Genomic DNA, 18,323 nt, shown 5'->3' with positions numbered 1-18,323 from the left:
ATACATACTTATACATATATATACACACACACATATATACATATATATATATACACACACATATATATATACATATATATATATATACACACACACACACACATATATACAAACACATGCACACACACATATATACAAACACATGCACACATACATACACACACACACACACACACACACACACACACACAAATACATATACATATAGAAAGGGAATTGTGTATATTACAAAAGAATAGGAACAAATACCCACATACTAACATTTAGACAGATTATTATTTTAGTGGTATATATGATTAACTACACTTGACTTAGTATATTATGGATCTCAAGGTTGTATCTAGGGACATACACTGCACCAATTGTACTCTACTTAATAGACTCTGGATCCATGCTAATAGCTGGTTCTGAATAAGATGAATAATAAATAAATAGCAAAAGATAGATAATGGTTCATTTACTACAACTGTTTCCAATGAATTTTTTAATTGATGAATAGAGATGTGAAAAAAACTGTTTCCATCAGGAGAATATACACATTTAAAACATTCTAAAATCACGAGTTTGTGCCACTTCACGATTTCTGACTAGTGATAGTCAAAAGAAGCTTTTCTACCAATAAGTTAGAGCCCATCTGACAGAACTTTTACATCCTAGGTATATAGATGTTATTAATTTGTTATGGCTGGTTGTCTGTCCATCCATCTGTTTGTCTCTCTGCCTATCCATCCTTCTATCCATCTGTTTCTTTCTCTGTCTGTCTGACTGTCACCCTCTCTCAGTTTAATATCAATTGAGATCTCTGTAGACTTTGCATGGTAATTCATGTTCAGTGTGCTTAATGAACAAGGTTGTGTGCATGTGTGTGTGTGGTGATGTCATGTTTTCATTTATTTGTTATCAAAACTTCTTGCAGCTCCCCACTGTCTATCAACAATGGAAGCAATGTCAAAGAAGTGAGAATATTTCTGATATTTCCCTCTGTCCCTCAACCAGTCTCTCTTATGAAGTTTCAGCATCCAAGTAAGTTTCTCTTGTTTTTCTTATTAAATATGTTTTGTTTTACTGATTTGTAAATTTTAAGACATTTCTTCTCTGTAATTTATCTCAGCACCCTGAACGAAGGTTATACATCTTGTTATGTCAGTATTACCACACTACACCACACCATGCTACACTGCATCACACCATACTACACAATACTAAAGGATAACTCACTTTACTTTCTAGAAATAACAGCCAAATCTCCCTCAAATAATACTCTACTACCTAAAAAAAAACAAAGAAAAAACAGTGGATTATGTCACCCTAAATACATTGTTTCTCAAGACATTTTGATCATAAGTCTGTGCTTGATCAAGACCGATCAGGAGATAAACAACAATACTAAAAAATTGACTAGATTGTTCACACCCCCACTATGGTTAACCACTGCATGTTGGAATGTACACGGCAAGAAGTATGGTGTATCAGAAATAATAGTTCTATGGATCACATCTTATCATTTAGCCAATTATGTATGTAGCAGGCTTGCTGGATCAGGGCTAACCATTTCAATTCTTCACTTTTCCCAAAAATAAATGTTCTACCAACTTAACATCAAATTGTACAAACTACTCAACTTTGATCTAATTGTTACTCCAGATGTTCCAGTGTGGGCAAAAACCCAATATATTCCAGACATTACAAAGCTGTGGTGAATAAGGACTGTTACCCAACGAAGGACATTGACCTGCATTCTGGACAAAACAAGGTAAAAAGCAAAAACAAAACAAACTTACTTCCATTTCATATTGATAAATACAAAGTAGGGGAGGGGGAATATTTCTCTCTACTGTACTCTGAAATAAAATCCAAAATCAGAAGGAACCAATAAATGTCTTTATCAGCAACAAATACTTCAAATATACCCTGCTTGTTTTGCAAATTCACAGTAACAGCATTATGTTGTAGCGAACTCTAGTGAACTTCCTCTCTCTATTATATATCCATACATACGAACGTAGCAGGTAACAGCTAACCTTTGGGTGATGTTTTGGACCCCGTTGTGTCTGACACTCTGATTGGTTGGTATTGGTGCAATTTGTCTCTTACTCTATCGCACACCAATATGAAACCTAACCAATTGCAACCTCCAAATAAATCATGAGATAGTCTGTTCTAAACTCCATTTGAGCCTACTGTTTGCTATAAAAACTCACCTCCTCCTCGTCTAACCACTGACCATATTATAGCAACCTCCATTTTCGTCACCACCATCATATCTCTCACCAACGTTGTCAACAATATCTCTACACAGCACCAACGACACTGCACTGGTTCTAACATATCCCTGTTCATGAGCTTCCTCACTAAGGTTAACAGCAAGCATACAACCCACGTAGATGCATGTAGATATATGAATAAATGTCCACCAACCACTTCCATTTATCATTCAGCTTGTGTATATATATGTGTGGCTGGCATTAAAGACATTTAAAGTTACCACCTTGTTCCATGTATTTCTTTATACCATGTTCCTGTCAAATGATATTATAGCCTTCTGAGTAGAGTCACATTAGATGGAATACAACCTATCCTTCTATAATGTTGATCTGCTTTCACTGCTGCTGGTGCTGTTATTGATGCTTATGTTGCTAGCGTAAATGATACTTTCACTATTGGGGATGCTGTAGTCACTATTGTTGTTTCTATTGTCACTGTTGTTGGTACTTACATGATGTGATTATTGTCAGTACTATTGTTACTATCACAAATGTTATCATTGCTATTGTGAATATTGTTGTCAGTGTTGGTGTGTCTATTGTTAGTAATGCCAATGTTGCTATTGTCAACTTCTATTATCACCTTCATTGCCATCATTTTACAATCCACTTCCCCATATTGTGGTGGGTTGGGATGGGTTTTCTGAAGCAGTGTTTTATGGTCAGCTCCCCTTCTTGTTGCCAGCCTATTTAGTTACCTTTTACAACACAGGGAAAATGGTGGACAAATTTTAAAACGGGTTGTGCATTTTGTAGGATGATGGAGATTTTGATAGCAGACTGTTGCCCTGCAAATAGGATCTATCATTGGCTTATAACAACAATGATGATGGTAAGAGAAGAAATGATAGAGGTGTTGTTTGTTAACTTCAAGTTCCATGCAATAACTGTATATTGTTGTTTATATTGTAGTGCTTCAGTGAAACAAATGGGTAAGTATTACTACTTTCTCTATTGCAACTGCTGTTGTTAACATCAATTTTTATGATAGTGGTGATGCTGTTGCTGCTGCTGCTGCTGCTACTACTACTACTACTACTACTACTACTACTGATACTACTACTACTACTACTACTACCACTACTGATACTAATACTACTGTGCAACTAAAACTGCCATTATTACTCTTACTGTGTTACCACCACCACTACTACTACTAAAACTATTACTATTTATTTTTACTCCTGGTTTCTGGCATTTATTGTAAAATGTATAAATTTGCAGCACTCTTCAACTTAATTAGTGAATAGAAAGTGAGAACAAACTTAGTTATCTTTTTTTTTATTCTCTCTCTTTTTCTTCTTCTCCTCTCTCTATTTCTCTCTTGCACTCTCTCTCTCTTTCCTTTTATCAATTTTTCTCATTTACTCTCCTCTCTGACTCGCCTGTTTGCCAATTCTTTTACTTCCCATCATCTTCTTCCTCAACATTTCGGCTTTCTTCACTTATACTTCTTCTCCTGAATGACTTCCCACCTTCATTCTTTTTACTCACTGATGATACAGATTTACCTACTTTCTGACTCTCGGTAAAGCAGCTGTTACAATTCTGCGACATTCCTACTTCCAATACAACAGAAGCAGATCACCATTCCACCAGCCCATGTTAACACCCTTAATGTGGTGCTCAATGGCAAGAAGATGGAAATGGAAGAACGGTAAGTGGCAAAAATGACTTCATTTTCAACTCTTTATATTATTCATGGTAAGCTGAACATTAGAAGCATCAGTTGTGGCGTGCAAGAGAGACGATTGCGTTGGTATGGACATGTGGTGAGAATGGAGGAGGATAGCTGCGTGAAAAAGTGCCACACCCTAACAGTTGAGGGAACCCGTGGAAGGGGTAGGCCCAGGAAGACCTGGGCTGAGGTGGTGAGGCAAGACCTTCGTACATTGGGCCTCACCGAGGCGATGACTACTGACCGAGACCTTTGGAAATGTGCTGTGCGTGAGAAGACCCGGCAAGCCAAGTAAGATCGTTGCCAGTGCCCCTGGACTGGTTCTTGTGCGGGTGGCACATGAGATGCACCATTTTGAGCGTGGCCGTTGCCAGTACCGCCTGACTGGCTCCTGTAGGATTTTCGAGCGAGATCGTTGCCAGTGCCCCTGGACTGGCTTGTGCGGGTGGCACATAAAAGACACCATTTCGAGCGTGGCCATTTTCGTGCGGGTGACACGTAAAAGCACCCACTACACTCTCTGAGTGGTTGGCGTTAGGAAGGGCATCCAGCTGTAGAAACTCTGCCAAATCAGACTGGAGCCTGGTGTTGCCATCCGGTTTCACCAGTCCTCAGTCAAATCGTCCAACCCATGCTAGCATGGAAAGCGGACGTTAAACGATGATGATGATGATGATGATGTTGCATATCCAAGAGCGATATGTTGTCATTAAGGTGTGCTAGACAACTAGACTATAGAAAATGTTGCAATTTTATCATCATCATCATTCAATATCTGTTTTCCATGCTGGCATGGATTGGGTGATTTGACCAGATCTGGAACCACAAATGTCAGCTTTGGTATGGTTTCTATGATTTGATACCCTTCATAATACCAACCATTTTACAGTGTGTGCTGGGTGCTTTTACTGTGCTACTGGCACTTATGAGTTTGCCAAGTAACCTGTAAAACAGAAAAGAACAAGAAAAGAGAGGGTGTAGAGGTGATTTTATGCCAGAAACAAGCAGGGGTAGGATTGTCTTGCTGTAGAGAAAATACATGGCTACCCAACGTTTAAAATTATATCATTGCAGGCAGGATTTGAATTTGCACTGGTATAACCCATTAGTTTAACACCCTGACTGGCTGACTGATTTGACTCATTATGGAATACAAAATCAACCTTGGTAGGATTTGGAAAAATCAGAATGTAACAAAATGCTGCAAAGTATTTTGTCTGACAGCCTAACCTGTCAGCCTCTCTTTGATGATGATGATGATTGTTTCTAACATAGTCCAAAGCCAGAAATCTGATGGAAAGGAGTAGTTGATTACATTGTCTCCAGACTGGTACTTTATTTTATTGACCTTGGATAGATGAAAGTTGACTTTGCCTCTTCCATAGCAAATTTTGCCAACAGTTAAAGTTATCAAAAACACACAAAAGCCCTCCATAAGAAAAAGGGGGAAAAAACAGTTTGTTTTTTCATTCTGACTGAATCGAGAAAATAATAAATACAGACCCTGTTGTGAAATGCTGCACTAGATTTTTCACAAGCGCAAGGCAGTAAGCACAGTTTATTGATACCATCATCTACAACACATGAATTGCTAATAATATCATATATACAAGCACTGCTAATATATAATATATATACATGCATTGCTAAAATGTAATAGACAAAGCACATACCAGAAGTTTTGAGACATTTTCAGGAGAGACATTTATTAATTTCTAAGAAGCACAAAATTCTAATCTCTTTTCAAAGTACGATCCTCTGACTTTTGTTTTAGCACTCCAGCACTTCATGAAGGCTCCATGGAAGTCCGCCAAAATGAAGATGTTATCCTTGTTACAACTTCCTTCACCTTCTTCTTTAGCTTTTCCTTTATCTTAGTGAACAACAAAAGTCATTGGGAGCAAAGTCTGGACTGCAGGGAGGGTGGACAACAGTTTTGATGTTCATCCTTGTCAAGTTGTTGGTTACTAGGATGAAATTGTGGACTGATGCATTGTCCTAGTGCAGGTGCTCTGGCCTTTTCCAATAAAATCTCTTCCTGAACTCCTTCAGAACCTACACAATGTACTCTTTGTTGATCATCTGGCCAGAGGGAACCCAGTGGATGTAGATCAGTGGTTCTCAAACTTTTTGAACCACTGCCCACCCCTCATGGCCACATAATACCCTCAGTTCCCCCGTCCCTATTTTTATGTATAAGTAAATATTTTATTTCGTTTTTGTATTTGGTTTGTAAGATTCTTTATGTGAGTTTGTGTGTTGAAGCATGTTCTGTTGTGTCTTGGGAGAGTCATTCTCTTTTAGTGCCTTATAATTCAACACACTCACCGGTAAAATTTCCACTTATTTCTTTTTTATTTTTCTAAAATTTACATTGCGTCTTGCAACCTTTTCAATAACTATTGAAGAGATTGCAAGACACAATGAAAATTTTAGAAAAATAAATATGTAAATGAATGGAAATTTTACCAGTGAGTATGTTGAATTATAAGGCACTAAAAGAGAATGACTCTCCCCAGACACAACTAAATATTTTATATTTTACTAATTTATATATATTATGAATTATTTAATATTTAATATAATATTATATAATTTGTATACAATACTATAATAAGAGAGTATTGTAGTTTGCTTGAAGCATTGTGTATTGTTTGTAAAGAATAAAAGTATAGGAAGGTATAACAATGCAATATAGAACAAAAAATGGACTGTATACCTGTTGTAACTTGGTAAACTGTAATCCGATGATATTTCGGAATTAGAATTCCTTCTTCAGATCTTAATTTGCCGGAGTCTCTGCTATAAACTTTTTCCAACGGTTTTTCTTTTTTCTGAAGCGTCTCAGGAGTGGTCTCACAAAGCTTCTTCTGGAATTCCTCATGAGAAGTGCGTGAGGTCGGCTGTTTCAATCTCATGTGTGTTGTGTTGATACATCTGTGGCGCTGCTTCTAAGTTATGTGTTATACGTGCAGCTTCTCTTTTTTATTTCTTTCTTTTTATTATTTTTTTTTGCCCTTCTTTTTTTTTTGTTGTAAACAATATATGAGCATGTTATTAAAAATTAACCTACACACATCCAGATGTAGCTAAATAATATACTGATTACCAACTTCCATCCTGTTGTTAATTTGGGGTCCTAGTTTGTGTATGAGTAAAGCTTCCTTGATTCTTAAATTACCCAAATTTCTTTCATTGGCCTCAATTGTGACTGTTATGCTTTTATCAGTGTTCCGGCATCTATCAAGATGTTTTCTGAAGGAGGAGGCTCTCATGTTCATATGTTCTTTGATGCGGACGTGTAACGGTCTTGTTGTGCTACCCACATAGAACTTGTTGCATTTCTTACATTGTATTTTATACACAACATTTACCCGTTGGCATAAATCTGTGTCACGGATGGGACAATTTGTTAATGTGCATTGATTGTTGTCCTTTATTAGTTTCTTTGCGAGGTGTCCTCTCAGAGAGGGGCCAGAGTGGGCTAGTTGTATGTCTAGCCTTTCTCTTCGTATGGCTCTTCGGATGGCTGTAGTTATCCTCTCGCTAAAATGGGGTATTTTAAGGAAGCATGTGTTGCTGGGTTTTCTGTGTTCGGCATGTTGGTTGTCTTGGATATTTAAGCCGATTTACAATGGATCTAGGATATCCGTTGGTTTTCAATATATCTAAGAAGCGTGTAGTGTGGGTCACCTTGTCCTCCGTTCTGCTGCATTTGCCTTGGATGCGTGCAAGTTCATTTCTGGCGTATCCTATTTTGGCACCGAGTGGAAGTGCTGAATTGTATTGGACAAACATATCTCTACTGGCTGCTTTCCTGTAGAACTCGGTGTGGATCTCCCCTTCTTCCGTTATATTCAGTTTGAAATCAAGTAATGATAGTGATCCAGTGATGTCGGGATGTTCTATAGTGAACTTTATGTTCATGTCCATGTTATTGAACATTGTGAATATTCTTTCAGCCTCTTCACGTGAGGTTGTGAGTATGAGGATGTCATCTACGTACCTGGTGAAGAAGGCGCATGAGTGGCAGATGTTGAATGCTCGACGTTCCAGATGGTTCATATATGTGATGGCTAGTAGGCCTGAGAGACTGGATCCCATGGGGAGACCTGTTGTCTGTTTGTATATATGGTCCTGGAAAGCGAAGTAGGTGTTGTCCACGATGATGGACAAAAGTTGGTGGATATCAGCTGCGGTAAGTCCGAAGTATTCGGTGTTGGACGTTATTATGCAGTCAGTCAATAGGTTGACCGCTGAGTGTGCTGGTACCGTTGTGTACATTGAGACAACGTCAAGACTAAAAGCATATCTGTTTTGCCTGAGTTGATCTAGGAGCAATTGGTGCAGTCTTTTGATCACTTCGTCGGAGTTCTTGACGTGTCCTGGAAAGGTGGAGAGTATGGGTTTCAAGATGTGAGAAAGTAACCAGGATATTTTATATAGAGGTCCTTCTACGCTGGAGACGATGGGTCTAATCTGAGTCGTGATGATAGAATCTGGGCAATCTACTGTTCTTTGTGATGAAGTTGTCAGTCCATGCGGTATTAATTCAGTCCTCAATCCTGGTCGCAGTTATATTGGTCACTTCAGAATATAGTCTGTCATTGCTTAAATGTTCTTGAGCCAGTCTATCATATATTTCACGAGAAATCACGCAGATTTCTTTTCCTTTATCTGATGGTAAGTATACAAGGTTTTTGTTTTTTAGTTTAGTCAGTGTTTTATGTTGCGCCTTGGTTAAATTTGGGGTTATATGCAATTCCTTCCTCAAGATGTTGGAGATAGACTGTTTCAATCTGGATAGTTTGTGGTTGAGTTCTTGGTTGGTTGGGGGAGGGTGGAGTAAGTAGTCTAATTGGTACGTAGGAAATTTGCCAGGTGTGTTGTTGTTCTTCTTTATTACCAACAGCCATTTGAGTTGGTATGCTGTTCGACAAAAGTTGGCTTCCAGGTCGAATAAGATTTTTTCATTCGGCTGTTGGCTCAAGATAAATTTAGGTCCCAGGCTGAGAAGTTCTAGTTCTTCATGGGAGAGTGACCCACTCAAGTCTGTGACTAGGGATTTTGTTGCTGATGGTGTGTTGGCATCTTCGGTGTTAGTGTTATCTCGTTCTGTGGACGTGTCCTGTTCATCTGTGTTGGTGTAATAGGCCGAGTTGTGTCGGTATTTGGTACAAAGCCACTGGAATTTAGGTTTGAGGCGTTTCTTCTCTTGGTCAACACAGTGGTGGTAGCATCGGTCAATAGCTGCAGTTATTCTTCGGTATGTATGTCCATTGGTTGACGTGATACTGGATATTATTTCAGAGAATTTGCGTATATGCTCATGTAGTTGTTGGTGCAGAAGGTGTAAGATGCTTCTGATGACGAACGTATGTATGTATTTCAGTGATCGCCGAAGGGTAGGGCTGAGGAAACAAGTGGGTAGATGTATGTTCCTGATGGTGTTGGGAACTATATTGTTTTTTAGGCAGCGTTTAAGAAAGTTTATTTGGCATCCGATTTTAGCACGTTTCTCAGATAGCTTGATCAACTCCCTAGCAGTTGCGAACTCGGCCTGACCCAGGCATAGAGATAGGAGAGTATTGTAGTTCACTTGAAGCATTGTGTATTGTTTGTAAAGAATAAAAGTTTAGGAAGGTATAACAATGCAATATAGAACAAAAAATGGACTGTATACCTGTTGTAACTTGGTAAACTGTAGTCCGATGATATTTTGGAATTAGAATTCCTTCTTCAGATCTTAATTTGCTGGAGTCTCTGCTATAAACTGTTTTCTAATGGGTTTTCTTTTTTCTGAAGCGTCTCAGGAGTGGTCTCACGAAGCTTCTTCTGGAATTCCTCATAAGAAGTGCATGAGGTCGGCTGTTTCAATCTCGTGTGTGTTGTGTTGATACATCTGTGGCGCTGCTTCTAAGTTATGTATTATACGTGCATAATATTATAATAAATTCATAGCGTCCTCTAATCTACTACCAAAAAAGAAACCTTCATTACATATTGTTACTCAATAAAATAATGCACAAATTTACAACGCATATTGGAGAAGTTAGCAGTGTAGTGGCATGCATGTTTTTTAAAGGTTTTTATATCAGAAGGAGAAGGCTTTGGGCTTAACAAAGTGTCTTTGTTAGGCGTGAAATTAAATCAACGACTCTCTTGAACAACAACATAATAATTTTATTTGTCATAAGTTATATATACAAATAACAAACATTGGAAGTGTAGCAGATATGGCTAAGTGTGTCAAAGAAAGGCATTTTGGTGTAAGCAGAGAATATATGGTGATCTGCGTTGAAATACCATAATACAAAACTTATAGTGAATTAATTGAATTTTCACAAAGAAGAAATAATCTTTTTCTTCAGGAATGTGAGAGAGAAAGGTGTTTAAAAGCATTTGGCTGTTGGACATAGGTTTCTGAGACCTTCTTATGGTTCAACATTACTCATACTTCGGCCGCAGTTCTTCTCTCTTTGAGGTACAGCAGAAACAGATCTTGTCACCTGTCTGTTTTGCGAAAGAACCTTTAGCGGCAACATTCAGCAAAGTGCTGCACATATACACAGCAATAGTGTTTAGGTAAACAGAGCTTTCCACTTTGTAAATGCAAACAATATGTGAAGGAAAGTAGTTAACTCACTTTGATACATCACCATATTATCCTGTGGCAAGCTGATATGGCATTAGGGAAAAAGGGAAGCAACATTGTAATACAAAAAACAAAAATAAAGAACAAAATATGCAAACATATTGAGAGCAAGTGTCAGTAGTATACTGCCCAAAAAGGTAGTTTCTGTAGAGTTAGTGTGTAATTTATGACCTCTAAAAAAACTAAGAACAACTGTACATGAAATAGAAATCACAAAATACAGTGGTCAATAAGTGGTTGCAAGTGCAGGTCTTGATTACTAATAGTGCAGCAAGAGTCTTCCACAAAAGAAAAGAAATGCATGCAACAAAGGAATGTATAAAAAAGACAATGTTATAAGTCTTGTATGAAAGGAATTTCGCTCCAATAATAAGAGTTTGTTTGTATAAATGTCACAAAGATCGTGCATTAAAAAAGTGTATGTTGCTAGCAGAATAGAAGAGATGAAAGACTAAAGCCATAATAGTATCCCACTAAAATAGCCCATCCAGATAGGTTTTTAGGGAGGGGTTCAATGAGAAGGATGACCTTGGTGAAGTAAAAGTAGCCTCTCAACGTCAGGCTGAATTGTGCTAAGAATAAGCTTGAGATCAGTACACTCTGTAATTGGAAGCTTGAACCACTGTTTCGTAAGAAGGCAGATGACTGCACTGAACCCTCTCTCAACCAAATAAGATGTTGGAAAGGCAATGGAAAACAATTTGACTTTCTTCCAAAGCTCTGGATAGCAGTCACGGATAGTCTTTTGAAGCCATAATTCTTGATAGCACTTGCAGAATTTAGGTATCAAAGAACTCCGTTACTGAATCAAAGCATAAAAGCGATTCAGACAATTTCCCCATGATAACCATCTCACCTCTGTGTGGAGCAGCAAGTTTTGAAAGTCTTCATTGTTTTCAAAGCAAAGCTGTTGAAACAGGCGAGAGTTCAGTGCATGAGATTTGATTTTATTCACAGCAGTGATGATAGGGAATCATGAAGACAACCACTGAGGTTTCGTACAACAAGATGTTGTTAGTGAATCATGCAGTGCATCGTGAAGACATCAAGTAGACTGAGTTTGAGATATCTGATGATGCCATGATGACAGCCAGTCATCAATACTTTTCCTCTACCTCTAGCATATTTTTCATAACATAGAAACGTAAAAACACACACAATTACACATACGTGATATGTGACAACAACATACACATAGACACATACACACATCAACATTATAGATATAAAATTTACTTCCTGTGTCTTTCTAATATAAAAACGCGCACGCATTGCTATTTTATAACTGTCTTTCATTCTCCATTCCTCTCTTTTTCTCTCTCCATTGCTCTCGTATATAATAAAGCTGAAGTTGTGGATCTGTGTGAAGCCTTTTTAAAAGTTTATAGAAATCCACATTTTCCACTTTTTCGTAAAAATTTTTACATCAATGGAATTTTTTTGATGTGAACTTTCCAGTGCAGTAATTAGATTTTTAAAATTCCGTTTACTTTGTGTGATTTAAGGGAGATTTGGCTGTTGTTTCTAGCAACTTTTATATTTCTTCCCTTCTACCTGTACCAGCGTTCTTACACATCGATCACGCGCTCAACATATAATATAGAGAGTAAGAGTAAAAGAGAGAGAGAGTGTGATACATACAAAGTCATAGATTAAACTTTCCTCTTAGTATTTTCTACCTACTTTTCATAACATAGATACATAAAAACACACACAACCACACATACGTGATCTGTGACAACACCATACACATAAACACATCAACATTATAGATATAAGATTTAGTTTCTGTGTCTTTCTAATATAAACATGCGCATGCATTGCTATTTTATAACTGTCTACCGTTCTCCCTTCCTCTCTTTCTCTCTCTTCCTTGCTCCCGTTCTCTATTCCTTTCTCCCCCTCTCTCTCCCTCTTCCTCTCTCGCTATCTCAAAATCATACACGTGCACAAAACATTCACTACAATATAACTCATGTTCGTCAATGTTTGGTAAATATACCACAATTTTCACTAGGGTGTTTGGGTTAGGGTTTATGTATCACTTTCTCTCTCTCTTTCTTTTATTCTTAATCTCTATATTATATGTTGAGCACGTGATCAATGTGTAAGAACGCCAATACAGGAAGAAAGGAAGAAATATAAAAGTTGCTAGAAACAACAGCCAAATCTCCCTTAAATCACACAAAGTAAACGGAATTTAAAATTTTTTACATCAATGGAATTTTTTCGATATGAACTTTCCAGTGCAGTAATTAGATTTTTAAAATTCCGTTTACTTTGTGTGATTTAAGGGAAATTTGGCTGTTGTTTCTAGCAACTCTTATATTTCTTCCCTTCTACCTGTACACACAATCATTGACTACAATATAACTCATGTTCGTCAATGTTTGGTAAATATACCATGATTTTCACTAGGGTGTTAGGGTTAGGGTTTTAGGGTCAGGGTTAGGGTTTTAGGGTTACGATTAGGGTTAGTGTTACGGTTTTAGGGTCAGGGTTAGGGTTTAGGGTTAGTGTTAGGGTTAGATTTAAGGTTTTAGGGTTAGGGTTGGGTAATCGTGCAGGTGTTAATCTGAAAAATTACATATATGTGAAAAGTACCGACCCTGCCATCTATTATAACTTTTGTTGTTCTGTTTAATATATACATAGATTATGCCTCCAAAGAAGAGAGTTTGCTGGGGAAAGAAAGCAACCAGTTTAAAATGACAGCAACAGACTGCAGCAATTCACCACATTCCAGTAGCTACTTTGGTGCATCAACATCTTCTGCCCAATCTGATAGAATTCTGGCAAAACTGTGTAGCAACAGATCGCCAGCAATTGCTTCATCACAAATTGCCATCCTAGCTCCTGCGAAAAGGGATTACCCTTCTATGTATAATCAGAGCAGCGCAAGAAGTTGTTTTGCACAAGTATTTCTATAGCCAATTAGACGGATGAAATTTACGTATGCTTAATAATGTTATACAAAGCAGCCTTCAGACTTTCCCTATTAATTTCATTGTCTTTTGAATTATGAACATATTTACATCATAAGGGTTTTTTCGTTGTAAGGCTTTCTTTTTTAGTTGATTTTTCACCTAGCAAGACTTATCGTAGATAGCGTACGGACAACATCGGGTTATACTGCTAGTATGTTATATAAGAAGCATGCAAACCATCACTAGACTGACTGGATCAACTGGGAAAAAAAATTCCTATTGTTTTTCTCATGTGAAAATTATTTTTAAGGGATTGAAAATAATTCAAATTTTTTTCTACTCTATCAGGATGCATTTTATTCAAGTGTTCTTGGAGCCTTGTTAGTTTCATCGCTTCATTTGTAAAAGTCTTTTCACAAGAGTAACAGAGTGGTTGCTTGTTGGTTGTGTGGAGCTGCAATAAATCCATACTTCAGGTAGTCAACACTATACTGCCTACACTTTTTTTTTTAGATGAGGTCGATGAAGCTATAGTTTTTTTCTGAAAAGATAATACACAGAAAATCCTCAATTTTACATATCAGATTGGCTTGGCGCATGTAAAGAATTATTTTCTTCCTGATTTGGACCTATTCCATTTGAAAAACAGATTTTTTAATTTTTCAAATTACATAAAAATTTTCACATTTAGTATACTGATGTAATTTTTCACACTGGAAACAGTTTACTTTAATCACTTTTTCTAGAAAAATTTTAGAAAAATGTTACAGTGGTTTAAAGTTTGATAATTTTTAGTGAATCAGAAAACAGGATCTGGCAAAAGAGCAATTTCTCCCTAGAACAAAAATCGAGAGAGGAGGAATAGTATGAATTGATAAAGATCAAATGAATTTTGATGAGGCATATAAATGATTTCAAAATTAAAGGAAAACATTATGAACAGGTAAAATTTATACACAGGGCAGAAAGATATCAAATATTAAAAAAACATAGGCAACAAAAATACATGTATGATATGTGTGTACCTTTGTATGTATGTCAGAGTATGTCCTTGTATATATCTATGTGTCACTATGTGTGCATGTAATGTATGTGTACCTGTGTATGTATGTTAAAGTGTTTTCATGTATGTATCTATGTGTCACTGAGTGCGTGTGATGTATGTATATGATGTGTGTATCTGTGTATGCATGTGTGTGTACCTGGTATGTATGAGAATGTGTATATGTGCATGCTTATGATGTTTGTGTGTATTATGTTGAATGTATTTGACAAGGCTCATACAAACATCACCATTATCACATAGTCTCATACTCAAAACACAGGAGGTAAAAACTGCTGCTGTTTGTTACTCTGGTAAATAGCAGTTACGTTTTTCAGCAGCTTGTTGATTGGTAAATTTGCAAAATTTATAAGTCAAAAAAACTTTTATTAATTTATGACAAAAAAGAACTTCATTTCCATAATTAGCATGCAAAACTATATTGGTACACCAAATTTGAGACAAATTGGAACAAAATTAAAAGAATAAAAAATGTGTGTTGAAACAGAACACATTCCAACTTTACTAGGTGGCACTATTATAAAACATGCTTTGAATTTCTTCGAGATGCTTGTGGACTAATTTGATACTTGAAAGTGCCTCATATATACTTTGCTTATATCTATATAATGTGTGTGTATATATATATATATATATATATATATATATATATATATATAATAATAATATAGATTTAATCAAAAGATTAAATGTGGTACTTAAAATGTTTGAGGCACCAGAATTTGGTAGGGTAAAAACCAAAAACAAAATCTAGAGATTTGGTGAATAAAATTTGAAGTTAAGCAACAAAAATTCAATAGGTTATAGCAGTACGTACGTTTCGTACAAGCTCCATTTATTCATGTAGTGAGAACACCACATAGAATGTACAATGAAAATGTACTCCTCAGCTGCATAATGGAATTTCATTTTAGAAAGACATTTTGAAGATGTTTGCAAAAAAACAAGAGTAAGAGAAGAAAACATACCATCTCGATTATGCTGCAGCATAATCGAGATGGTATGTTTTCTTCTCTTACTCTTGTTTTTTTGCAAACATCTTCAAAATGTCTTTCTAAAATGAAATTCCATTATGCAGCTGAGGAGTACATTTTCATTGTACATTCTATGTGGTGTTCTCACTACATGAATAAATGGAGCTTGTACGAAACGTACGTACTGCTATAACCTATTGAATTTTTGTTGCTTATCTTCAAATATATATATATATATATATATATATATATATATATGTATGTATGTATGTATGTATGTACGTGTGTGTATATATATATATATATATATATATATATACATAGGTTAGAATCCTTAAAAAATCTTTAAAATACTCATACAAATTAAATACAAAAGATTTTCAGTCCAAAACAAAAACAAACTTTTAAATTATATATTTTTGAAAAATAGATGTGAATGTTCTGAAAGACTTGAATCTCAGTCGAAAAAGCCTTTTTTAGTTCTATATTTCAGTCTTAGCTGTTGCAATATTTTGATTTATCAAGGCGGTAAGCATGCCAGGCAAAATGCTTAGTGATATTTCATCTGTCTACGTTCTGAGTTCAAATTCCACCGAGGTCGACTTTGCCTTTCATCCTTTCAGGGTTGATGAATTAAGTACCAGTTGCGTATCTAATCGACTGACTCCCTCCCCAAAAATTTTGGGCCTTGTACCTAGAGTAGAAAAGAATATTTCGATTTATCAGGCAGCGAACTGGCAGAAATGCTTTTCTCTGTGTTTACGTTCTGAGTTCAAATTCTGCTGAGGTTGACTTTGCCTTTCATCCTTTAGGGGCCTATAAATTAAGTACCAGTTGCATACTGGGTTGATCTAATCAATTGGTCCCCTCCCCAAAAATTTCAGGCCTTGTGCATAGAGTAGAAAAGAATATTTCAATTTATCCAACCGAAATATTGCAACATCTATCTGTGAAATATAGAATTAAAGATATAGAATCTACAATTCAAACTGTAGAGTCAAAATACCAAAAATGCAAAATATGAAGAATTCCTTACTTTTCTCTGAAATCATAAACTCAAGGATACCTTGCAAAATAGGATACCCCTGCACAAATTTCTAATTTGTTTCTCTCTTCCCCATCCCCGTCTCTCTCTTTCTAAAACATCATCACTTTCAATTTTATATAAAAAGGCCAACCAAACTGACTATGCAAATGTGTGTATGTATGTATGTACATATGCATGTATGTGCATGTCTATATGTACATATCTATACATATACACACACCCTTCATCGCCATTACTTCTTCTTGCTACTGTTAATGTTTCTTAGTTTCATTTTATTTTTCGTTTTTCTATTATTAATTTTATTAATACTGTTAAATGTTCGAATTCATTTATTAGTTAATAACACTATCTTTTTATGTTTTCCTATTCTTAATCTACAGAAAGCATTTCTTCATTAGATGAATTAGTCCTTTAACTTGAAAGATTATTATTATTAAACCTTGACATTTTATGTATTGTACTAATAATAACTTTCCTACAAGTACGATATTTCTACTTTATTCCTATTTTATTTTATTTATATTATTTAAATAGTAGGATACATTTTTTGACTTTATAAGACCTGAAGAGTGACTCCATTGTGAGTGAAATTTATCTATATTAAAGGTATAGCTAGAATTATTATTAAAAATTTTTTATATTATTATTATATCCCGCCTTACAAAGTGCTTCATTATAATGAGGTGCATGTTAGACAAAAGTAGCGATATTCTTTTTTCCTGTATTATATGTTAACGATTTTTTAATCGCGGGTGGGTGGTTACTTTTAGCATTAATATATCTAAGGTTTTCATTATTTTTATGGAAAGGTTGAGTTATACCTGTTATTAAATTAAGATCAACATCTAAATCATTAACATTGTAGTGCTCATTATATATAGTATTGCTCAATCGATTTCTTTAAAAAAAAACTATATATTTTCTTATATAATTCTAGAGTTCTGTTGGTGCAGTCCTTAGTTATTAATAATAGGTCATCCCTATATAAACCACCTTCTAACTTTAAGTTTTCTAGTTTAAGTTCGGATAATAAATACATGTCTACTATGTCTGTTGCTTGAGAGGAATCGGGTGCCCCCATAGGTATATCAAAGTTGTCCCTAGTATCCTTTCCCGCCCATAATGCATTGTTATATCTAATTGCTAATTAGATATAACAATGGATATAGATGGAGGAAAGAAAACCAGACAAGTTTTTATACTTGTATAGACAGAATGAAACAGCCTCTCCCTTCCTCCGCCTCTCCCTTCCTCCACCTCTCCCTTCCTCCGCCTCTCCCTTCCTCCGCCTCTCCCTTCCTCCGCCTCTCCCTTCCTCCGCCTCTCCCTTCCTCCGCCTCTCCCTTCCTCTGCCTCTCCCTTCCTCCGCCTCTCCCTTCCTCCCAACACCTCATTTTCTCTACCGCCCCCTTAAGCACCCATGCTCACCCGGACTGTCTCAATGCCCACCAGGGGGCAGTAGTGCCCACTTTGAGAACCTTTGATGTAGATGATGCCTTTACTGTCAAAAAAAGGTATCATCATGAGCTTCCTAGTGAACTTGCTTTGTTTGGCCTCTTGTGCCAGTGAAAAATAGATACTCAGCTCATACAAGTTAATCCATTAGAGCATTTCTTAAGTTCCTGTGACATTTTTTATCCAGTTTAACACAAAAAAATTATTGTATAGCAAGCTTGCAAATTGTCTCCATGTCCTGTAATTAGGGGTGTTTAGT

The 18,323-nt window shown here is 36.2% G+C and overlaps 1 protein-coding gene across 10 annotated transcripts in view; it reads left to right on the top strand.

Moving 5' to 3' along the window:
- Positions 1–18,323, top strand: part of LOC106877675 (uncharacterized) — a 123,725-nt gene that overhangs the window by 36,830 nt on the left and 68,572 nt on the right. For 6 of the 10 annotated variants that reach the window (XR_008266439.2, XM_089338888.1, XM_089338887.1 and 3 more), the window contains exons 2-5: positions 917–1,023; positions 1,645–1,753; positions 3,177–3,196; positions 3,799–3,921. Coding sequence is in view for 9 of the 10 variants with exons in the window: in XM_089338888.1 (XP_089195014.1) it covers positions 917–1,023; positions 1,645–1,753; positions 3,177–3,196; positions 3,799–3,921 (359 nt within the window). In the remaining variant the exon portion in view is untranslated. The remainder of the gene's footprint in view (positions 1–916; positions 1,024–1,644; positions 1,754–3,176; positions 3,197–3,798; positions 3,922–18,323) is intronic. The other 4 variants (XM_089338889.1, XM_052975337.2, XM_052975336.2 and 1 more) reach the window with 2 other exon arrangements.

Source organism: Octopus bimaculoides, chromosome 21, assembly GCF_046866305.1.
Source record: "Octopus bimaculoides isolate indiv1 chromosome 21, ASM4686630v1, whole genome shotgun sequence".
Lineage (NCBI taxonomy): Eukaryota > Metazoa > Mollusca > Cephalopoda > Octopoda > Octopodidae > Octopus > Octopus bimaculoides.
This window is presented reverse-complemented; position numbering and strand designations above follow the sequence as displayed.